The 25589-nt window shown below is 44.6% G+C and overlaps 1 protein-coding gene across 1 annotated transcript in view; it reads right to left on the bottom strand.

Annotated features, from left to right (window-relative positions):
- Window positions 1–25589, bottom strand: part of fbrsl1 (fibrosin-like 1) — a 531885-nt gene that overhangs the window by 319832 nt on the left and 186464 nt on the right. Inside the window, 2 exon segments of the mRNA XM_070436990.1 lie at window positions 3368–3403; window positions 9741–9842. Of these exon segments, the coding sequence (XP_070293091.1) occupies window positions 3368–3403; window positions 9741–9842 (138 nt within the window).

The following is a 25589-nucleotide window of genomic DNA, read 5'->3' as shown; positions in this document are numbered from 1 at the left end:
AACAAATTCTTATTTACAATGACGGCCTAGGAACAGTGGGTTAACTGCCTTGTTCAGGGGCAGAACGACAGATTTTTACCTTGTCAGCTCGGGAATTCGATCTAGCAACCTTTCGGTTACCGGCCCAATGCTCTAACCACTTGGCTACCTGCCACCCACTAAAACCACTACAAAGGTTTTGCATGCAAACTTTGGTTTTGAATCGCGACGTTCTGGCATGTCTGCCTCGTGATTTTTTGGAATTTCAGTCCCTGGATGTTTGTTTTTTTATCGACGTAGGCAATGACATAAAGAGTCCATCATTGAGAGGGTCTGGCCCTAGTCCAGTGTTTCCCAAACTCGGTCCTTGGGACCCCAAGGGGTTCACGTTTTGGTTTTTGCCCCACCACTACACATTGGGCTGATCAAAGCTTGATGATTAGTTGATTATTTGAATCAGCTGTGTAGTGCTAGGACAAAAACCAAAACGTGCACCCCTTGGGGTCCCGAGCACCGAGTTTGGGAAACACTGCCCTAGTCACTGTGTTGCCAAGTGTCGGGTTTTCAAGACTGCATTGTGAAGGGGGGAAAACAAGAGTTGGGCCTTCAGTGGATCAGTGGCTTTGGCTGGAGGAAGCTCAATCGCTTCCTCTGGGTGAAAAGGAGCTGTTTTTTATTTTCGTAAACTGTCTTCCTCTGTTCTGTTTCAAGCCTGCAGAGGATATTGGAGGGGCAGATCGCCACATCGCGATATTTTTACATTTCTCTCCGTCTCTTAAAGCCTATCTCGCCGAGCGAGGCACAGAGGAGGACTGGAGGTTTTTATTGAGGGCCCCAGAGAGAAAGATAAATCACCAGAAAGACTTAGGGACAGGGGCCATTTCCTTCTCCTCTCCCCTGTAAAAACAAGCAGGTAGTGAACAGCTGAGGAAATGGGCCAGATATTGTCTCCCAAACGTGTGACACTATAATAAAGCCAGAGGAACACAGAAGAGAGGAGAGGGAAACAGGACTTGAAACTATTCCACATCCACTTTTACCTCAGACTGATAGTGGTGCTCAGTGGTTGTGCTGTATATTACCTGTTATCAGCGGTCGAGTTTAATACAGATTAGTGTAAGGAGTCGGATGTGTACAGCTCATGTATGCTAATGGGAAACTAGCCATATTGTACGTTAATACATGCTAACATGTACCTATAAATATGATGTTCCAACAATATATCATTTTTTACAACTAAACCTATGGCTTCAGTCCTCCTACAGCTCCAATTCCGTATGTGTCTACATCTGAACGTCTTCTTTTACGTCTCAAATGAACCTCTCTGATAAAGCAGCCTGGCAGGCATGCAACGTCAGAGACATATGTCAGTGGAAACAGCGGAGGCGTTATCTCCTATAGAAGTGGAAAACAAACTGTCAAGAGAGATTGGGGTTTTGACCTCTTAGTGCCTTGTGACAGATAAAACCACCCCCCACCTACCCGCCACCCCTCTCCTTCCTCCAGCCACAACACCTCCCGTTGGCTGCGTTCGTTTCTCCCTCTCTCCGACAGGCCCCTGGGGGTTCCGAGGCCCCATTTCAGAGGCCAGAGCACCTGCTGATAAGGGCCCCTGTGCGGCCCCAGAAGCCAGAGTTGAGCGCACTCTGAGAGAGCTGACCCTCTGAATCATTCTGCCCACAAGCAGCCCAGAGGGCAGCACCATCAGATAGGACAATGTGAGACTTCCTGCCCCTGTGCACTTTCTTGCTTTTTCTTGCTTCCCTCCCTCCCTCCTTTTCTACTTCCCTCTCTCTCGATCTTTGTTGATCTTACTCTCTCTCTTCTCTCACCCTCCCCCTGCCTTGCTATCCGTGAAGAACAGATAAAGACAGGGGGCCTTCTCCTTCCTTCCTTCCCGCCACCAGACTCAAACTGACAGCTCAAGCGAAAGGGCTTCAGCAGCTTCCGGGAGGTCTTGTTTGTTTTCATCTCTGTGAGAGTATGCAGCCATGAGGGAATAGGAATGGGACATGTTCCATTTACACGCAGCAGTAGCACCATAAGGACCCACACAGATCAATGTCTTTTAACTTAAGCTTTGTTTGGCTCTTTAAACGCTACCTCAGCAGATACTCTTCCCCTGATTAGCAGTGACAAACCATTTATAGATGTTGTTAATTTGTTTGATAACATTGAAGCTACAATAAGAATTGCCATGACACTCACAGGCAGGTCTAGTGTTGTAACGGGAGATAAGGCTCTCTATAAATTAGCCCTTTCATGTACACGCTTAGAAAACCGGGTTCCCAAAGGGTTATTTGGCTGTCCCCATAGGATAATCCTTTTTGGTTCCACGTAGAAGCCCTTTTGGTTCCAGGTAGAACTCTTTTGGGTTCCATGTACAACCCTCTGTGGAAAGGGTTATACATGGAACTCAAAAGGGTTCTACCTGGAACCAAGAATGGTTCTTCAAAGACTTCTCCTATGGGGACAGCCAAAGAACCATTTTAGGTTCTAGATAGCACATTTTTTTGTGTAGAGTGTAGAGGACACATGGACAACTAGAAAGACACGACTGCCTCTATCAAGCCTCATCATTAAAGCAATACTCATCAGCTTTCTGCAAATAATGATAAGTGAAAAGGTTTATTAGGTTTGAAAAACACACATACTGGTGTGTAGTCTGCAAAATATACTTTTAAATGGGAAAAATAGTTTCCTAGTGACACTAAGTGAACCAGTGTACATTATAAAAGGAATGGGCTGACAAGATTTTTTTATAAACATTTTCACTTTGCATAAGAACACATTCTACATTTTCAATTCAACGGTAACGAAAGTAGGAGTTATATTTCCCCTATTCATAAGATAGGCTTACATAATAACAGCTATGCTATGGGTTTTCTAAAAGGATAAGGTAGTATATTATATTGTATGTATAGTGGGAAAATTACTTTTGTGTATCAATGCAGGCACTCACTTWAAAAAAAAGGCTTTTAAGCATAATGTCTGACAACTGAATCAAATGACTAGATGGCAGGCAGTTGGAGGAAGACACCTCCTCTAACACTTAAACTGCTAAACCACTGAATGGCTGCCTGCCTGCCTGGCCTGACGTGATGGATGTCAATAAACAGGCACATTTACCCAAGGTAGAGCAAGACACTCTATGGAGCCCTGGTCAAAAGTAATGCACTACGTAGGGAATAGGGTGCCATTTGGGGCTCAGTGTCTTCCCTTCCTTCCTACAATTTAACCAGTCATTCAAGATTAATGTCCCTAATTTCATGATTTCTCCATTACTCTATTTAACATAATAAAAGTATRGAGCGGCAGAGCCATAAAGAGGGCCGTTGGAGATTGTAATTCTGCCGTAAAAGTCATGAAGCATGAAAATGTCACTTACCGAGTAGCCCCGGCCTGACAGCGAGTGAGTGGAGCTCTGTAGAGAGAGAGGAGAACAGGGTTGACCTTTAGGGGCCATGAGCCAGCCGCTGACACAGAAATGATGAGGCCGCTATAGTTTAATATCAATATTCATGTTAACCTTCTGTCTCCCATGTTTTCAGAGTGAACAACAGCTCAGATGAAACATGAATACAGTATACCACTACATAAATATACCATTCCATTGCATCACCCGTAACAACCCATCTTTCATTGATTTGTGTAAAAATGATTTAGTGAAGTGGGATAACATTTACAGTATAAGTAATGGGGTGTAGTTCAGGGTCAAAGTTGAGTTTTGTATGCATGTATGGACAATATTGAGCGATTTCAGTGACAACAYAAATTGTATTTGTATTACATTATATTGAATTTGTATTAGGATATTGAATTTGAATTTAATATTATTTAATTTCTGCACTTTTTTAAATCATTGAATTCAAAAATGTAACTTGTATTTCATGATTTGAAACAGAATTGAATGAATATTGCATTCAGTTTTCAAATTCAATATCAATTTAATTGAATATTCAAATTCAATATATATTCAGTTTCAAAATAGTAGATATTGCATACATTTTCTGTGTATCAAGTTTACCAACTATAATTMAAAGTTTATCAAAGTTTCATATATTCAACTTCTCAGATGCATAAAAATTCAGATATCTAAATGTAGATTCTAAACCAGAGACAACATCCTGGTACTTTATCCAGCCAGGAAATGTAGAGAAGAACAGATAGAATGAAACACTCTCTGTGGTAAAAAGAAGCTTCTTGCAGTTTCTGAAGCCAATGTGAATGGTTTAATGTATTGTCTTCCTATGAATTTGTCTCTAGCATTTTAACTGTTTTTTGGCTATACACTATTATGACCCCATTTCTGAAAGCCTAGACTCTCTGGAACATGGACGTGCCTTCTGTTCCCCTCACAGGGCGCGCAGGACATGTTAGAACGTAGTGTCACAAAAAACGCAATTTGCCCCAATAAGAATATAGTTTAATAGTCCCGTCAAAGCCCTTCTAAGGATAGCCTTTCCACTCCCAATTTAATCGTGCTCTTGTGACTGACTGGGTTCGCAGGACTGTGTTAGCCCGCAGCTAAAGCCCATAGGGATGAGTTCAGGAAGCAAACAAGTCTTCAAGTCTCCAGTAAAGTTACTCATCAAAAGAGCGTGGTTCATCGAACCTTCTCAGTTACATTTCAACCCCCTTTGACCGCATACCCAGAGATCACGGCACCAATATAACTGACTGGGTTCAAATCAGGCCTACTGCACAACAACACTTTCTGTGGCAAACAGAAGCAGCAGGATCTGTGCATCCCATTTAATGAGAGTGCAACAGAGGTAGTTTGGTGATCCATGCATGTGAGGAGCAACCTTGCCTGAGACCTGAAGACGTGTTAGTTTGACTGACGGGGTTCTAACCCAGGTCTCCTGTACGCCAGACAAGGCAACGTTTCAGGTCTCAGACAAGATACCCAGAGTCTAATCTTTCAGGATTGGGGTCAAAATAGTTTAAATGAAGTGAAACATGCCACATTGGCTTCAGAAAAGGCCCGAAGCGTCGGTTTACCACAGAGAGCCGTGCTCCTCTACCTTCCACAATGTTGTCTCTGGTTTTGAATCTGAATTTAAAGAACTGAATTTGAAAACTCGATCTGAATGCATCTAAGAAGTTTAATATATGAAACTTTGATAAACGTGAAATGATAGTTTGGAAACTTGATACACAGTAAATTAATGCAGTATCTACCACATTGAAACTGAATATATAAATATTGAATATGAATATTCCATTAAATTACATTTTTAAACTGAATTTAATATTCATTCAATTCAGTTTCAAATCATGAAATACAATTTCAATTTATGAATTCAATGATTCAATTTGTGCATTATAAAATAAAAAATATTGAATTCAAATTCAATATCCTAATATAAATTCAAAATTATGGAATTCAAATACAATTTCTGTTGGTACTGAAATCGCTCCATTGGACAAACCCAATAATGGTTGTCATTGGTTGTCTCATTCACTTATATATAATGTCAAATACACTGATACTATATAATAACCCTGTCATGTGTATGCTGACATAGTGTGCTCGCTTCTGTTGATAGACGAGGCCTCTGACAGGGAGAGTCCATCTCGCTCTCTTTTTATCTCTCTCTCCGTCACTCACTCAGGTCACAGTCAGAATACCAATCTCCAAATRTCCCTCTCCTTCCTCTCCTTCCACTTTCCCCCCTTTATTCCTCCATTTCGATTGGCAATTTGCAGTCTCAGGAGGGGACTTTCCTGCTAGACCAATTTTGTCCATAGTACCTCCAATCCCTCCATCTCTCCATCCCTCCCTCCCACACCTTCCTCTGCGCTTTAGCCCTCATCAGTGCCTCTGTGCCTTCTGAATCACAGTCTCAACCCCACTGTGACAATTAGGGAGGTGTCCTACTGTGAACCGGAAAGTCAGCTCTGCGGGAATCAAAAGACTATTCCCTCTCCATTCACCCCTCCTGTCCCCACCGCCTGAGATAGAGGGAGGGAGAATGAGGGGTAGAGGTGGAGGGCAGAGGGGCAGGGCCAGCCATATATGTGGACACAAAGGGGCAAAAGCGAACAACGTATGTGTAGTGTGTGTGTGAGTGAATGTGCATGCGTGCATAATGTGTGTGTGCATGTGTGTGTGACTCAGAAACAGGAGGCCAAGGCCATTTGGAATTAGCCTTACTATGCAGGGTTCATTCAAGCTGGAGCGTTTGGAGTAGAAAGAGAGGCTTATTTAAATGATAATGAGGGACAATCCATTGGATTTAGTCTTGGTGAAGAGAAGAGGGGAAGAATCCATTAAAGCAGGCAGCGGTTCATAAGCCATGGGGTCGGGATATAGCTAAACACTCTCTCTTAAAAGCCATTATACATGGCTCTCAATGGATTTCTGAAGCGCTTAGGACTTCAAAAGGATTTAAGAACCTGCCCRAGAGACGCAGCAGCGAGGAAGGGGAGGATAGGGGAGAGGCATAGGGGTGTGGGGGTGTGGAGGACACTGGCGGTGTTTTAGGGTTAACTAAACAGCCCCGGAGAACAGAAATGTTGCTAAATTCGCCCCTTAATCCTCTCCCCATTTCCACGCCCCCTCCCCCGGACCCTCAAAGCCACGGCGACAAGCAGGGCGGGGCCTGGCAGTTGGTTTTCCTACGGGCCAGACTATTGGTTTTTGGGGTGCGGAAACTGAAATGGGCCAATCGGGGCTCGGCAGAGTGTGTGTGTGTGTGTGTGTGTGTGTGTGTGTGTGTGTGTGTGTGTGTGTGTGTGAAAACGGGGACAGCTTCCAGCATGCAGCCAGCAGCAGGCCTCCGAGCTCTCCAGCAGGAGTGGGTGGCTGGGCGGGTGAGACCCCAGCAGTACTGCCACCCTCTCTCCCCCTGCTACAGTCTCTCTCCCAAACAACCCCCCTCTTGCACACTAACACAGAAGCACAGAAAATCTCCCTCCACATTTCCCTAATCCCTGCCTGTGCGACAGCTTTCTGCCGTAGACCAGCTGAACCAGGGGCTGGTCCAACAACACAAAATCCATTTGGCTAATGAATCACGGCTACAGCACAGTACATAATTAGTTAAGAACTCTTATAGCCTGGGACCACTTTGGTGTAGGAATCAAATATGAGTTATGCATTTAATGAAAATGACTGTTTGTTCTCTCACAGTGCAGAGGCAGTAGTTGAAAAAAGAAAACAGTGATAGGAAATCCTTCCTCTCCAGCAGTGGCCAGACAGGTCTCGCCCTGAGTGGGCCCAGCTCTGCTCAGAGACCCTATCTGTGGTTTAAAGAGATGGATAGCTAGGGATGGATGGCATTGCTACAGCGATCAGGGTCTTTGCACTATCTCTTTGGCAGGAGATTAGAGAGACATGCCATATCTAACACCGTCGACGATTACAGCATGCAATTTGAACAGTTCCCCCGCTCCTCCTCCCCGTACCCCCATCACCCTTCACTGTCGCATTTGCCTGTCAGAACTGTCATCCGCCAGCACCCTTTTATCTGCCAAACCAGGCACTTTCTCCTGACTTTTTCATTAAAAAACAGCCCAAATTCATGAGGAATGGCAGGGGAGGGAGAGAGAGAGAGAGAGAGAGAGAGAGAGAGAGAGAGAGAGAAAGAGAGAGAAAGAGAGAAAAATAGAGAGCGAGGCTTAGAAAAGGAGGGAAAAGGGAAAATATCATGTGAATGGGGTGGGGGAGTGTTTTTTTCTCTCTCTCCACATCTCTAGATTTTCTTTAGGAATTCTGAATAGCTTGAACAACGCATTTAGTTCATTCAAATCTTTTCTCTCCATAATTTTTCCTCGATCACTTCTTTGACTGTAGAAGTTGCACCCCCCCACCCTTACATCCTCCAGCTAAATGAACTGTCTGATTGAATTTAGGAGGTTTGGGAGGCCTGGTTGACAGGCATTAGTTAGGAAGCATATTSTACATTGATTTAAAATGACCCGCTTGGGGATTTTGCATAAATTCGTATTACTTTTCCTGTATCTAAATTGCATTATCTCATCCCTAGCGCCAACCGACACCCTAGCTGCCTCCGTTTTCTATACCACCCACTCGTCTTTTAAATGTGCTAGCATATGGCCGCACACACGGCAGTAATTGGAAAGACCTTTAACTCTTTGCTGTCCTGGTCGGCGAGGGTCAGCTACCACCTAGTGGAACAGCTGTAGGTCACATCTACATAACCATAGCAGGCTTTGAATGTCGCAGGGCATCTAGGCTGCGTCCCAAATCCCTATGGGGTCATATAGGCCCTGGTCAAAAGTAGTGCACTATATAGGGAATATGGTGTAATTTGGGATGCAAACCTAGTGTGATGGCTGTGTGTCTGTGTGGCTTGGCTAATAGTTTTCTGCTTGTCGCTGTTGATCAGGACGGTTTTCTATTGCATGGGGATTTATGACGTGTGAGTCTGGTCCAGTATGAGCTGCTCCACCAGCTACCCTCTCACTGCTGCTTCTCCCTCTCCTCCTCAGGGCCCCACAGCCCTGGACTAGGTAACTAGATAGCCTGCTGCTGGTCTGGTCTCCTGTTAGGAGGTCTGGAGGGTCTGGGGGAGATACAGCCCTAATTAACCACGTTGTAACAAGGTAGGTAGCCATATTGTATTTTTTTATTAACTCATGATGTGGCATATATTGATAAATTCAGCTAATGGTTTGCTTTTCTGGTTATTGCAAAACAGTTTACTTTGGCCATAGCATATTTGGAGGATTGTCCGGGATACATAACAATGTAGCCAGGAGGGTCTGATGGTCTCAGGGTCTGATGGTCTCGGGGTCTTATGGTCTGAGGGTCTGATGGTCTCAGGGTCTGATGGTAGGCTTGGACGGTATCCAGATTTTAATATTGTCATACTGTCCTTCTCTTATCCTGTGATTTACAGTATTACCGGCATAGCACAGAAGGAAAGCGCAAGAAAAGCCCATTGGGTTTATTTGACTAAAATGCTAACACAATTAGCACAAACTAATAACGGAATCACATAGAAGCTGTTAGCTAAATGCTAACGAGTTAAAACAATATATATATATATGCAAAGACAGGCAACTCCAGCTCATAAAGTTATACAAGTATAGCTATTAGGTACCAAATTTTATTTTCGGTGAGTGTGGACATCTACAAGCAACCGGGAACGAGAGAAATTGTGCAAATGAACAAAATTGTGATGCAGGCTTTTCTGAAGGAAGAGCAGCATGTGTACATGGAGCAGAGGAAAATAAATATATTAGTAAGAAGCACATGGAAAAAATGGCAGCTGTACAGACAACTCATTTAGAGCTCTTTGACTTCTGTCAGAAAGCCATTATAAGATATATGATGGTAAACATTTAGTAATGAATTGCATACAAGTGTAACTTCCTCACCTCATGTCTGCAGCACAACATAGACTCTGATAGATATAGAACACTGTGGACTCACCTGCACCTGCTGTCTCCCGTTGTGCTGTTTACAAATAAACACCTGAATGACTCTGTTCTTAGGAACTACAGTAAGCTTCATAATGTCAAATAATGTGACAGGTGAAATGAAGAATACAACCTGCTTTATCACCTAACATATTGCACAAGTTGACTGCAGGTATTAACTTAAAGTAGCTACAAATATTAAAGTATATTGAAAAACTTCAAATAAATACTGTTGACAGTATTGAAGGTATTGAAAAACCATCCGTGGCTTTTTCCAAATACCCCGGTATACGATATATACGGTATACCTCCCAAGCCTATCTGGGGGTCTAATGGTCTGGGGGTTAGGACTAGCGGGTCTCTCTTACCTCACTGAGGTGCCCTTTAGATGTGCTCCTGTTGGGTCTGTTGATCTCCTGCATGGCCTCATCCTCATCCAGCCTCACCGGGCGCACCTGCAGGGCCTTGGTCTAGAGGAAAGAAACAGAGGAAGAAGCATTCGTTATTATACAGTAGAAAAATAGTATGTTGTGTATTATAATGCATTATGAAGAGGGTATCCACAGAAAGTGTTACCAAACATTTTTCATAGAATAGAGACAAAGTATAGCTTTAGTAAGACTCGAGTCAAAGAAGACCAACTTGATACCCCATAAAACTACACAACAACTCCAAGATACAACACAACCCAAACTCCATGTGTAATCACATTTGACATCGTGTGGTCCATTCACACTATGGGAACCCATCCATAACACAAAGGCAAACTGGTGGCCCCATGTCTCAGTATCAGTTCATAGTTTGAATGTATGCAAAGCAGCACTGCCAGTAGCCAAAATGTTTGCCTGAAAGTAATGACTTTCACATTGATGCAACACCTGTATCCAAGAACAATCTGCAGTTTATTGTTTACAATCTGCACATAGCGAATATGCCCAGTGGTACACCACTGAATGATGAAGTTGCTTCTTTGGGTCTGCCAACTTGAGAGCATGTGTTGTTTGGTAGGGGCTAGACAGACAAGCCATGAGAGGAGCGTTGGCTTGGCAGCGACCCATATTCCTAGGACAGATGGGAGGCAGCCACACTGCCACAGTCAGTCGAGGAGGAGGTAGGAGATAGGAGATAGGAGGTAGCCCACCCCACCGCAGGAGCACTTCATCCTATCAGCCCTCTACAAGCCCCTCTCTGAGGACAATGGGGACGGCTGATGGCTGCCTGTGGGGTGTAATCCATTTGACTAGCAGCCTGCTCTGGTCCCTGGAGGCGTAGCATGCGGTGGCTAGCCTTGGTCTCCAGATCTCCACTGTCATTTAAACACATCACTGCTACAATTAACCTTTCCCTGTAAATATCAATTATGGCCCCCGGCAGGGTAGAATTAAAAGGGTCATCAGCTAATCTGACAGGTCCTGTACTGAGGCGGCGTGGCGGAGGCATTGCCACCTGGCTGAGAGAGAGAAAGAGAGGCAGGAGGCTGGCCTGGCTGTTTGTCTGCCCTTCTGTATGTCTGCCCAGCGACCAGTGACTAGAAGCAACAAGCCAAATAGACACAATTCCTCTCTAATTACCCTGCCTGGTGAGGCCCCGGTCAGGCCAGATGAGGCCTGCTGATTGGATGAAAGGTGCTAGCATGGTGTTGAGGTCAGCAGTGACAGCCCGGCAGAGCCTATTCCCCCTCAGGAAACTAAAAAGATTTGGCATGGGTGCTGAGATCCTCAAAAGGTTCTACAGCTGCAACATCAAGAGCATCCTGACCGGTTGCATCACTGCCTGGTACGACAATTGCTCGGCCTCTGACCGCAAGGCACTTCAGAGGGTAGTGCGTACGGCCCAATACATCACTGGGGCAAAGCTGCCTGCCATCCAGGACCTCTACACCAGGCAGTGTCAGAGGAAATTGCCCTAAAATTGTCAAAGACCCCAGCCACCCCAGTCATAGACTGTTCTCTCTACTACCGCATGGCAAGCAGTACCGGAGTGCCAAGTCTAGGACAAAAAGGCTTCTCAACAGTTTTTACCCCCAAGCCATAAGACTTCTGAACAGGTAACCAATGGTTACCTAGACTATTTACATTGTGTGCCCCCCCCCCAACCCCTCTTTTACGCTGCTGCTATTCTCTGTTTATCTTATATGCATAGTCCCTTTAACTATACATCCATGTACATACTACCTCAATTGGCCCGACCAACCAGTGCTCCGCACATTGGCTAACTGGGCTATCTGCATTGTGTCCCACCCGCCAACCCCTCTTTTTAAGCTACTGCTACTCTCTGTTTATCTTATATGCATAGTCCCTTTAACTATACATCCATGTACATACTACCTCAATTGGCCCGACCAACCAGTGCTCCCGCACATTGGCTAACTGGGCTATCTGCATTGTGTCCCACCTCCCGCCAACCCCTCCTTTTACGCTACTGCTTATCCTCTGTCATCATATATGCATAGTCACTTTAACCATACCTACATGTACATACTACCTCAATAAGCCTGACTAAACGGTGTCTGTATATAGCCTTGCTACTKTTATTTTCAAATGTATTTTTACTGTTGTTTTATTTCTTTACTTACCTACACACACACATACCTTTTTTTCACACTATTGGTTAGAGCCTGTAAGTAAGCATGTCACTGTAAGGTATTGTTGTATTCGGCGCACGTGACAAATACACTTTGATTTGATTTGAATGGCAGAATGCTACGACAACATACTGCAATCAGGGTGCAGACAGACAGACAGGAAGGAACGAAGGAAGGAGAGTGAGACCCTGTAGGTGGTCGTAATCAGGTGTCTGCCATCATACAACTCTCACTCTTTCTCTACCTCTTTCTGTCTCTATCTCTCTCTCTCTGCATCTCTCTCACTGGCTGTCAAGCTAACCATTCCTTGAATCTCAAAATGGATGGCAGGCTTTATGATTATTACTTTTGTTAGGGAGAGCAGCACAAAGAACCCAGCCCACTTCCAGACAACGGGTGGGAGGGAGGGAGGGAGGGGGAGAGAGAGAGAGAGGAGTTAGGTTCACGTCATCTTGTCAAGTCAAGTGCACTTCACTGAGAGCCAGGGAGACAGTCAGGCCCTCTGATTACTTTGTTTACCAAGCATCAGCGCTGACAAATCTCCCAGCCAAAGTGTTAACACCCACTCCAGCAGGTCCTGTAGTGGTGGATCCTCAGTCAGCAATCACATTGATTATTGATCAGAGTAGAGGGGCTAATAAGGTATCAAGCTTAACGATGCTGCCTGCCTGTTAGGAGGCTCTCTAACCTATTGTTCAGCAGGACGGGAGGAATTGATTCAGGATTACATTRACCGCCTGTGATAGAGACTGCCGGCCCTGTTGGCCATGTCAGACTGTGATTAAGGGTGTGTTTAGTTCAGGTCCAAGTAGAGGCTTTAAATGGTTGAGATCTATCAGTATCGCTTTCATTTGTTTTTTTTACTAAGGGCATGTCTGAAGTGGCAGCCTATTCCCTATGTAGTGTACCACTACATAGAGAATAATTTAGTGGAAGACTACATAGAGAATAGGGTGGCATTTGGGACACTAATTGTTCTCTCACTAGCACTGAAGGGCAAGGCTACATTACAGAGGACTTGTGGGCGGAGCTAAAGGTCTCATCTGAGATCTGATTGGCCAATCCTGTGACAAAGATCAAGGTCAACATGGCTCCCTGAAGCACTGAAGGATCATGGGAAGTCTTTGAAACGCACTCTGGGTAACGCTAGGGGGAATAGCTCTCTAAAGGGCCATGTTTTAGACAACGTGGAGAATTGCCAGGCGCAGCACGGGCAAGGTTAAACAGGTTGAGTTCAAGCGGCAGCGAGTGGTTCTCTGCTCCCCATTGAAGGCGCTCCACAGAAATAAAAAAACTACACAAGTAACGTGTGTGTTGTACATGAATAATGCACTGGAAATTAGGCCCATTAGTCTGGGTATTGAACATGTCTGTTGTGCGGAGAGACTCTCTCTGGAGGCTCTGCTCTGTGCTCTTTAATTAGCTTCAAAGGGCCCTCTAGCATCTTAATTTTTCCCAAGTTGAGTAGCTGCTGACTGCCGATTTGAGCCTGCTCATTTACACTGAACTGAACTGCAGGGGTTTATAAAAGAAAGGGAAAAAAACTAAGAACAAACCACGCTTGTTGTGACATTAATAAAAACAGCAGTGTTTCAGTGAGTCTGACATAGTCCATTCACGCTAGGCTAAGCTACTGTAGGCTAGGTTAATCCGCCTCTCCCCCATGTCGATCAATCTGCAGTCAGCCACCCGGCCACCCGCCGGCAGGGAGGCAGGCAGGGAGCTGGTGGCTGCTGGGGATGCTTTGTTGTCATGCTCTTTCTTCTCACCTTGCAGGGCAGCCATTTCAGGGCATCCGCGTCAGAAGGGTCTCCACCGTCCTGCTCCAATTAGAAAGCTTTCAGCCCCTCAGCACCTCTCCCTCTCTCTCCTCATTCTCCTCTCCCCGGCCTTTCTTCACCTGTCAGCTGTAGTCTGGGAGGTTGTGCTTCAGCCTCATCCCAGTGTCAGTCCTTATTACCCTCCAGACCTGGACATCATCCTGGCTGTTTCTCTACCTTCAGCTCCTCTCTTCACAGCTCCTCTCTGCTGGCCATGCTACGGTCGGCAGGGTGGGCAAAAGGAGATGCAGGGGAGGAATAGGGCATTTGCCAGGATACAGATCCTTCCTCTAATTTGTTCTGAAAAGTGTCCTGCGCAAAGGACCCTCACCCTCATTAACCCAGCGAGACGCAGTGAGGGAGAAAGACTCTGCTGCTGGGGGACGGGGAGGAGAGGAGGGGGGGGGGGTGGCGTGGCCCAGCCCAACAATGCTGTGCATCAGGCAGGCAGCAGCAGAGAGGCACCTCAGTGCCGCAGAGCACCGGCTCAATCTATCTGTTCATTATCCCCTGCCAGGCTGGGGCACAGACAAGTGCACTTTAGGGCCACAGGCCAAATTGATTCATCTGCCTTCATTTTCTTCAGGCTCAGAAGTGGCAGCTGCTCGGAGGCAGGGGAAGGAAGGAGAGCGAGTGGTACTGGAGTTCCTGGCTTTGTTCCTCCTCAGCTGAGCAGCCCCCGACACGTCGCTTCTGCCTCCTCCTCCTCTCACACCCCCCCACCCCTCCTCCTTCAACATTACATCCACCTCCCTCCCTCCTACTGCAATGGTAACAGCCACAACACTCAAAGTCCCAGGCCAAAAATTTGCCCAAGGACAAAGTAGTGGACTTACTACAGGTCCCAGCGTATCCATTACGTGTCTTAATCATGTATTATTCATCCACCTCGTAATAAATGACCACATAAAAAGGGTACACATAAGCTCCCATAACTCTCTCTGGATACAGTGCAGTCAGTCAGGAAGGACTACATCATATTTGCGAGTATAACAAATATGAGCTTGTGAAATTGCAACAAGATTCTATTCTTGACAGTGACACCGGGATAAGAGAAGACAGTCACTCGCCAGATTAAAATAACACTGACAGAATACACAAATGAGCTGTAGCACATAAACAAATGAACAAGAACAACCCACCAGCCAGTATGTGTTAGTGTGAGGATTATATACCACACACAGATAGCTAAGTAGGAGGCCTCCTCCCTCCTCCTCCTCCCACCTCCCCCTCCTCCACCACACAGTAACAAACAAGTCAACCTTAAAAACCACAAACGCCCATTGCCCTAATTCAGCGTTCCCCCTCAGGAGAGATCGGAGTCCCACTGGCCCTGTCTGTAACAGATGAACAGGGTAGAGTGGAGCTGGGCTCCCCTTGGCCCCCTCATCTCATCCCTGCAGCGCTCTCCAATCACTCTCACCATATGTCTCCTGGGGGAGAGAGGGGAGCTAAGAGAGGAGAGAGCCCAGAGGGAGGGGAGGCACACCTGAACATGGACTCATCCCTCATGACCTCTCCCAGGGGCCTTAAGCTCTCCCCGAACACCTCCCACCCTACCCCCAACCCCCAGCAACCTCTCTGCCCCTCCCAACTCTGCCCCGCTCACCTGCCAGGGTCATTAAAAAACAGTGTCTGCCCTGCACTGATAACCACACAGCCCCTAAGGACGCACACACGCACACTCCTTATCCCAGGGAAGCATTTATCAGTACTACTAACAACAACAATTAGGCCAATGATGTTGAAATGGTAGTAATGATATTAGAAACGAGAGCAATCCTCAGAATTTCTCTCTCTCGCTCTCGCTCTCTCGCTCTCTCTCTCTCTCGTAAAATACACAGGCTTTGATTCCTACATACATTATTAGTGTTGAAAGTAGGAGCGTGTTTTGCAAATGGTTACGCATGCTAATGAGATACATTCAAATCATTCACTTCACTTTGTGGTGTGTTGTTGTTTCTATTTGAAGCTCAGCTTAATTATTTGCAAGTCAAAGTTCCCTCAACTTAAAACAAATTGAACATTCAAAGAGAGAAATCACTAAATAAACAGCTGACCTCTGGGTGTGACAGCATTACCCTACACCTTCAATGGTTGAGATATGTTTTCTGACATTTTTCTTCTTCTTACATTTTGTGTTGTTATTTTTGGACTGTATTTGGCATTGGATTCTTGATTGATATTGTTATTGTACTGCATTGTAGAGGAGAGTTAGCAAGCAAGCACTGTACCGTGTGCACGAGACCAATAAACTTTGATTATCTTTTGAGTTGATGTTTTAGAAAGACAGAAAGACAGGTATTCTCTGATGTAGTTTGTTTTCTATATGATTAGATATCTTCATAGAGAAGATGATAGCAGCAGGCTATTAGAGAGGATCTACAAATAGAACATTTTAAATATACAGTCACTGCCATGCATAACGCAGTAGAAAATGTCACATCTAGAAAAGATGCCAAATGTATACGAGACACACTCATTAGAGTGGGTTGGTTGTATAGATACTGTCTCTATCTATCTACATTACATGACCAAAAGTATGTGGACACCTACTCTTGTAGCTTCCATTCAGCCACAAGAGCATTACTGAGGTCAGGTATTGATGATGGGCAATTAGGCCTGGCTTGCGTTCCAATTCATCACAAAGGTGTTCGATGGGGTTCTGTATAGATCTCGCCTTCTGCACGGGGGCACTGTCATGCTGAAACAGAAAAGAGCCTCCCCCAAACTGTTGCCACAAAGTTGGAAGCACAGAATCGTCTAGAATGTCATTGTATGTTGTAGCGTTAAGATTTCCCTTCACTTGAACTAAGGGGCCTAACCTGAACAATGAAAAACAACACCAGKACATTATTTCTCCTCCACCAAACATTACAGTTGTCACTATGCATGCGCAGGCTGATAGTGGTCAAGTTCCTGAGGTTCAAGGACAAGGTAGCTGTTCTGGAAAGAGCCAAGAACTTGAGAGGAACGTATATCTTCCTCAACAAGGTCTATCCTGAAGCTGTGCACCAGAAAAGGAAAGAACTGATCCCAGCCATGAAAGCTGCCAGAGTGCATGGGGACATTGCTTACATCCAATATGACAGGCTCATTGTCCACCCTCCCAAAAGCCTGGAAGGGATGACAGAGCCAAACCTATGGGTTCGTAACTTCAACACCGCATCACACACACACACTTACACACACCAACTGATTAATGGACTGCTAAATGTATCTTTGTTTTAATATTGTTTGCTCTTTTCCATATTATGTCTATCTCTGATAAACTACACAGGAAAGGGCTGAAAACAGCACATATTAATATATGTAGCCTTAGAAATAAGGTTAATGAAATCAATAACTTGCTAACATCAGATAACATTCATATATTAGCCATTTCTGATGCTCATTTAGATAATTCATTTGATGATACACCAGTAGCAATTCAAGTATATAACATCTATAGAAGACACAGACATACCAGAGACTCTGGGTTCGCGCCCAGGCTCTGTCGCAGCCGGCCGCGACCGGGAGGTCCGGGGGGCGACGCACAATTGGCCTAGCGTCGTCCGGGTTAGGGAGAGTTTGGCCGGTTGGGATATCCTTGTCTCATCGCGCACCAGCGACTCCTGTGACGGGCCGGGCGCAGTGCGCGCTAATCAAGGGAGCCAGGTGCACGGTGTTTCCTCCGACACATTGGTGCGCCTGGCTTCCGGGTTGGATATGCGCATTGTATTGGTTGGGTTGTGTTTCGGAGGACGCATGGCTTTCGACCTTCGTCTCTCCCGAGCCCGTACGGGAGTTGTAGCGATGAGACAAGATAGTAATTACTAACAATTGGATACCACGAAATTGGGGAGAAAAGGGCAAAAAAAAAAAAAAGAAGACACAGACATGCTTATGGGGGAGGTGTTGCTGTATATATTCAGAGCCATATCCCTGTAATGCTTAGAGAAGATCTTATGTCAAGTGTTATTGAAGTGTTGTGGTTGCAGGTTCACTTGGCACATCTAAAGCTTTTTTGGGGGGGTGTTGCTATAGACCATAGCTCTAATAGTCAGTATCTAAATAATATGTGTGAAATGCTTGATAGTGTATGTGATGTAAACAGAGAGGTCTACTTTCTTTGGGACCTGAATATTGTCAGGTTTTCATCAAGCTGTCCCCTCAAGAGGAAGCTTCTAACTGGGCTCCCGAGTTGCGCAGCAGTCTAAGGCACTGCATCTCAGGGCTAGAGGCGTCACTACAGACCCTGGTTCGATTCCAGGCTGTATCACAACCGGCCGTGATTGGCTCTGCGTCGTCCGGGTTAGGGTTTGGCTGGGGTAGGCCATCATTGTAAATAAGAATTTGTTCTTAACTGACTTGCCTAGTTAAATAAAATTTAAAAAATGAAATACCAGTGCCTGTCATCTGGTTCAGGTTATTAATCTGTTAAGGCTCCATGGATTAATTGTCAAGGCTCCATGGATTGATGAGGAATTGAAACTGTATGATTGAAAGAGATGGGGGGAAAAGGAGTGGCTGAAAATCTGACTGGCTGATTTACTGCAAATTGAGAAATCYCGTGACTAAACTCAAGAWGAAACAATATAAATGATTGAAAAAAGCTTTGGAGTARTTTAAATGAAATTATGGGCAGAAAGACAAATTCAACTCCATCTTTCATTGAATCAGATGGCTTATTCATCACAAAATTTGATGTTGACAATTATTTTWATGATTACTTAATTGGCAAAGTGGGTAAACTTAGGCAGGAAATGCCAACAACTAACATCGAGCTATCATACTCGTGCATAAAAAAACTAATAATAAAAGAAAAGCATTGCAATTTTGAAATGTGTAAAGTTAGTGTGGGAGGTGGAAACATTTTTATCGATCAACAACGACAAACCTCCTTCCACTGACAACTTAGATGGAAAGCTACATAGGATGGTAGCTGACTCTATAGCCACTCCTATCTGTCATATTTTTAATCTGAGCCTAGAGGAAAGTCTTTGTCCTCAGGCCTGGAGGGAACACAAAGTCTTTCCGCTACCCAAGAGTGGTAAAGCGGCCTTGACTGGTTCTAACAGCAGACCTATCAGCTTGCTGCCAGCTCTGAGCAAACTGTTGGAAAAAATGGTGTTTGACCAAATACAATGATATTTCTCTGTGAACAAATTAACAACAGACTTTCTGCATGGTTATAGAGTAGTGCACTCAACATGCAGTGCACTGACACAAATGACTGATGATTGGTTGAAAGAAATTGATAATAAGAAGATTGTGGGAGCTGTACTGTTAGGTTTCAGTGCAGCTTTTGATATTATTGACCATAACCTGCTGTTGAGAAAACGTATGTGTGTTTAACCTCTGCCATATTGTGGATTCAGAGCTATCTATCTAATAGAACTCTGAGGGTTTTCTTTAATGGAAGCTTTTCTAATGTGGTGTACCGCAGGGCAGCTCTCTAGGCCTGCTACTCTTGTATGCTGATGATTCAACCATATATGCATCAGCAACCACAGCTAATGAAGTCACTGAAACCCTTCACAAAGAGTTGCAGTCTGTTTTGGAATGGGTGGCCAGTAATAAACTGGTCCTGAACATCTTTAAAACTAAGAGCATTGTATTTGGTACAAATCATTCCTTAAGTTCGGGACCTCAGCTGAATCTGGTAATGAATGGTGTGGCTGTTTGAACAAGTTGAGGAGACTAAATTACTTGGCGTTACCTTGTTTGTAAACTGTCATGGTCTAAACATATAGATTCAATGGTTGTAAAGGGGAGCGGTCTGTCCGTAATAAATATATTATCTGCTTTTTGACACAACACTCTAAAAAGCAAGTCCTGCAGGCTCTAGTTTTGTCTTATRTTGATTATTGTCCAGRCGTGTGGTCSAGTGCTGCAAAGAAAGACCTAGTTAAGCTGCAGCTGGCCCAGAACAGAGTGACACATCATGCTCTTCATTGTAATCAGAGGGCTGATATAAATACTATGCATGCCAGTCTCTCTTGGCTAAGAGTTGAGGAGAGACTGACTGTATAATTTCTTATTTTTATAAGAAACATTAATGTGTTGAAAATCCCAAATTGTTTGCATAGTCAACTTACACACAGCTCTGACACACATAGTTACCCCACCAGACATGCCACAAGGGGTCTTTTCACAGCCCCCAGAACAAATGAAAGAAATTGTACAGTATTATATAGAGCCATTATTGCATGGAACTCTGTTCCATCTCATATTGCTCAGATGAACAGCAAACCTGGTTTCAAAAAACAGATAAAGCAATAGCTCACAGCACACACAACGCCGCTCCCTAATTTGACCTAGATAGTTTGTGTGTATGTGTTGATATGTAGGCTYTGTGTGCCTTTTTTAAATTCATGTTGTTCTGTCCTTGAGCTTGTCTATTAATGTTCTGTATTATGTCATGTTTCATGTTTTGTGTGGACCCCAGGAGGAGTAGCTGCTGCTTTCGCAACAGCTAATCGGGGCCCTAAAAAAATAAAAAATAAATACCAAACCCAGATTCGTCCGTCGCCAGATGGTGAAGCGTGATTCATCACTCCAGAGAACGCATTTCCACTTCTCCTGAGTCCAATGGCGGCGAGCTTTATACCACTCCAGCCGACGCTTGGCATTGCGCATGGTGATCTTAGGCTTATGTGCGGCTGCTCGGCCATGGAAACCATTTTCATGATGCTCCTGACGAACAGTTCTTGTGCTGACGTTGCTTCCATAGGCAGTTTGAAACTCGGTAGTGAGTGTTGCAACCGAGGACAAATAATTTATATGCGCTACCCGCTTCACCACTCGGCAGTCCCGTTCTGTGAGCTTGTGTGGCCTACCACTTTGCGGCTGAGCCATTGTTGCTCCTAGACGTTTCCACTTCACAATGACAGCACTTACAGTTGCCCGGGGCAGCTCTAGCAGGGCAGAAATTTGACCAACTGACTTGTTGGAAAGGTTGCATCCTATAACGGTGCCATGTTGAAAGTCACTGAGCTCTTCAGTAAAGCCATTCTACTGCCAATGTTTGTCTATGGAGATTGCATATCTGTGTCCTCAATTTTATACACCTGTCAGCAACAGATGGGGCTGAAATTGCCAAATCCACAAATTTGAAGGGGTGGCCACATACTTTTGGTGATGTCATGTAGATATATAGATAGATAGATAGATAGAGAGATAGAGAGATAGACAGACAGTTTGTTGTCCTAATGCATTTTTTAAAAGTTGTTATTGTAAAAGACAATGTGTTCTCAAAGATTTACCTGGTTAAATAAAGGCAATAAATGAATTAAGTTAACTGTAACTGTATTACACAATGTAATATCCTTTACTCTGACTTTCATAAATACCAAAGTGGTTTTATAACAACAGGATGTATCATTTAATCTCTATAACCTCATAAATCAGCTGAGATAAGAAATAAGGTGAGGCATAAACACTGTTATCACCTGATAAGACAGGTTCTGAGGAAGTGTTAACCTTATGTCGAAACGACCGAAAGTAGCCACGGCTAAAGACTCTGAGATTACTGTGTTCCTTGGCCTTGCCTTATGCACCTTGATGCTGACTGATTGAAAATAACACAAACGATTATAAGTTAGCTATCATAATTGGCAATGACTCTGTTCATGTCTAGTGTCCAGTTTTGGTCCCACAACACACTAACACAAAAACAGACGCCTCACAAGTCTTCAACTGGCAGCTTAATTAAACTAGACACTCTAATGTACTTGTCCTCTTGCTCAGTTGTGCACTGGGGCCTCCCACTCCTCTTTCTATTCTGGATTAGAGCCATTTTGCGCTGTTCTGTGAAGGGAGTAGTACACAGCGTTGTACGAGATCTTCAGTTTCTTGGCAATTTCTCGCATGGAATAGCCTTAATTTCTCAGAACAAGAATAGACTGACGAGTTTCAGAAGAAAGTTATTTGTTTTTGGCCATTTTGAGCCTGTAATCGAACACACAAATGCTGACGCTCCTGATACTCAACTAGTCTAAAGAAGGTCAGTTTTATTGCTGCTCTAATCAGCACAACAATTTTCAGCTGTGCTAACATAATTGCAAAAGGATTTTCTAATGATCAATTAGCCTTTTAAAATGACAAACTTGGATTAGCTAACACAATGTGCCATTGGAACACAGGAGTGATGGTTGCTGATAATGGGTCTCTGTACGCCTATGTAGATATTCCATAAGAAATCTGCCGTTTCCAGCTACAATAGTCGTTTACAACATTAACAATATCTACACTGTATTTCTGATCAATTTTATGTTATTTTAATGGACCAAAAATMTGCTTTTCTTTCAAAAACAAGGACATTTCTAAGTGACTCCAAACTTTTGAACGGTAGTGTACATATTACCTCAATTACCTCGACTAACATTAACTCTGTACCGGTACCCCTGTATATAGCCTCGCTATTGTTATTTTACTGCTGCTCTTCAATTATGTTACTTTTATCTATTTTTACTTAACACATATTTTTCTTAAAACTGCATCGTTGGTTAAGGGCTTGTAAGTAAGCATTTCACTCTAAGGTCTACACCTGTTGTATTCGGCATATGTGACAAACACAATTTGATTTGATTTGATTTTGTCATGGAAAGAACAGGTGTACTTAATGTTTTGCACAGTCAGTGTATGTCATATGGATGATGTTTTAACAGCAGCTAAGGATATCAGCTCCTTAGTTCAGCCATAATATTTAAAGGGATATGAGCTTTGTCCCAAATGGCACCCTATTCCCTATATAGTGCACTACTATGATCAGAGCCATATGGGCCCTGCTCAAAAGTAATGAATTATATAGGGAATAGGGTGTCATTTGGGATGAAGCCCTGGTGTAATGCTGCCTGTATATTGTTCATCGTGTTACCACTTTTTTCAGAAATGGTACCATTCACAGCGACACCAGATAAAACAGACACCATGTAACCTGAGAAATATCAATCCCTGTCATTACATCTGAAACAATTATAAGTGCAGTCAAACTACTGGAGAGGATCTGTAAAAAAGGCACATAGAACTGTATTAATTGATGAGCCTTTTGATTCAAACACGTCAGACACTTTGCGTTCTTACTCGAGGATGTCATTATAATCATGGGAGAACTATAGGAAGAGAAAGGTAGATGTGTATTCCACACTGAAAACCAGTGTGGAATTATAGCCAGGTTGCCAGATCTGTGCTTTATCCTTATAGTATTGGCATTAGCATTATTGGCATATATTATTATATTACAGTGCATTCGGAAAGTATTCAGACCCCTTGACTTTTTTCCACATTTTGTTACATTACAGCTTTGTTCTAAAATGGGTTTAATAAATGTTTCCTCATCAATCTACACACAATACCCCATAATGACAAAGCAAAAACTGGTTTTTAGAAATYTTTGCTAATGTATTAAAAATAAAAAACGAAAATACCTTATTTACATAAGTATTCAGACACTTTGCTATCAGACTCAAAATTGAGCTCAGGTGCATCCTGTTTCTATTGATCATCCTTGAGATGTTTCTACTACTTGATTCAAGTCCACCTGTGATAAATTCAATTGATTGGACATGATTTGGAAAGGCACACATCTGTCTATAGAAGGTCCCACAGTTGACAGTACATGGCTCCAGAGTTCCTCTGTGGAGGTGGGAGAATCTTCCAGAAGGACAACCACCTCTGCAGCACTCCACCAATCAGGCCTTTATGGTAGAATGGCCAGACGGAAGCCACTCCTCAGTAAAAGGCACATGACAGCCTGCTTGGAGTTTGCCAAAAGGCACCTAAAGACTCTCAGATCATGAGAAACAAGATTCTCTGGTCTGATGAAACCAAGATTAAACTCTTTGGCCAGAATGCCAAGCGTCATGTCTGGAGGAAACCTGGCACCATCCCCAAGGTGAAGCATGGTGGTGACAGCAGCAATAATGTGGGAATGTTTTTCATGGGCAGGGACTGGGAGACTAGTCGGGCTCAAGGGAAAGATGAACGAAGCAAAGTACAGAGCGATCCTTGATGAAAACCTTCTCCAGTGCGCTCAGGACCCTCAGACTGGTGTGAAGGTTCACCTTCCAACGGACAACGACCCTAAGCACACAGCCAAGACAATGCAGGAGTAGCTTCGGGACAAGTTTCTGAATGTCCTTGAGTGGCCCAGCCCGGACTTGAACATCTCTGGTGAGASCTGAAAATAYCTGTGKAGCAACYCTCCCCATCCAACCTGACAGYGRTTYAGAGGATCTGCAGAAAGAATGGGAGAAACTCCACAAATACAGGTGTGCCAAGCTTGTAGCGTCATACCCAAGAAGACTCGAGGCTGTAATTGCTGCCAAAGGTGCTTCAACAAAGTACTGAGTAAAGGGTCTGAATGTCATGTTTAATAAAACAAAACTGTTTTTACTTTGTCATTATGGGGTATTGTGTTAAGATTGATGAGGGAAAAAAACWATTGAATCAATTTTAGAATAAGACTATAACGTAACAAAATGTGAAAAAAGTCAAGGGGTCTGAATACTTTCCGAATGCACTGTATATACTGTATATTATATATATATTATTATTTTCACTTGATACAACTTTCTAGCTGTCATGTCATACATATGTCAATGTCACTCAGAGGACCTGTCTAAGGCACAAACTAGATCTGCCAACTAGGCTAGAATACACTACAGTAGCCCCTCTTACCTAGACTACATAACTACAGACAGAGTTGACTGAGGAGACCATGGTGAACAATGCTCCTCCAGTGATTCCAACATGCCCAGCCCAGGTCAGCCCAGGTCAGCCCAGCCCAGGTCAGCCCAGGTCAGCCCAGGTCAGCCCAGCCAAGCCCAGGTCAGCCCAGCCCAGGTCAGCCCAGCCCAGGTCAGCCCAGCCCAGGTCAGCCCAGGTCAGCCCAGGCATTTGGAAGTGGAGCCCCAGTATTGAGGTTTACCCGCAGGCTTATAAAGCATCAACTAGAGCTAATCTGGTTGTGAGAAAGAGAGCAGGCTACCAAAGGGGAGAAGGAGAGCAGACTACCAGAGGGGAGAAGGAGAGCAGACTACCAGAGGGGAGAGGGAGAGCAGGCTACCAGAGGGGAGAGAGAGAGCAGGCTACCAGAGGGGAGAGAGAGAGCAGGCTACCAGAGGGGGAGAGAGAGAGCAGACTGACCAGAGGGAGAGGGAAGAAGCAAGACTACCAGAGGGAAGAGAGAGAGCAGGCTACCAGAGGGGAGAGAGAGAGCAGGCTACAGAGAGGAAGAGAGAGAGCAGGCTACCAGAGGAAGAGAGAGAGAGCAGACTACCAGAGGGAGAGGGAGAGCAGCTACCAGAGGGAGAGAGAGCAGTAAGAGGAAGAGAGAGCAGGCTACCAAGGAGAGGAGAGCAGGCTACCAGAGGGGAGAGGAGAGCAGGCTACCAAGAGGGGAGAGGGAGAGCAGGCTACCAAGGGGAGGAGAGAGAGCGGCTACCAGAGGAGAGAAGCAGAGCTACCAGAGGGAGAGAGAGAGCAGGCTACCAGAGGGAAGAGAGAGAGCAGGCTACCAGAGGGGAAGAGAGACAGGCTACCAGAGGAGAGAGAGAGCACTACCAGAGGGAGAGAGAGAGCAGGCTACCAGAGGGGAAGACACCAGGGGAGAAGAGCAGGCTACAGAGGGGAAGAAGAGAAGACAGGCTACCAAGAGGAGAGAGGAGACAGGCTACCAGAGGAGAGAGAGAGAGCAGCCTACCAGAGGGGAGAGAGAAGCAGGCACCAGAGGGAAAGAGACCAGGACCAAGAGGGAGAGAGCGAGAGCTACCAAGAAGGGAGAGGAAGAGCAGGCTACCAAGAGGGAGAGAAGAGAGCAGCCTACTCGA

The sequence above is a fragment of the Salvelinus sp. IW2-2015 genome, linkage group LG33 (genome assembly GCF_002910315.2).
Source record: "Salvelinus sp. IW2-2015 linkage group LG33, ASM291031v2, whole genome shotgun sequence".
Lineage (NCBI taxonomy): Eukaryota > Metazoa > Chordata > Actinopteri > Salmoniformes > Salmonidae > Salvelinus > Salvelinus sp. IW2-2015.
Note: the sequence above shows the minus strand (reverse complement) of the source record. Positions and strands in the feature narration are given on the sequence as shown.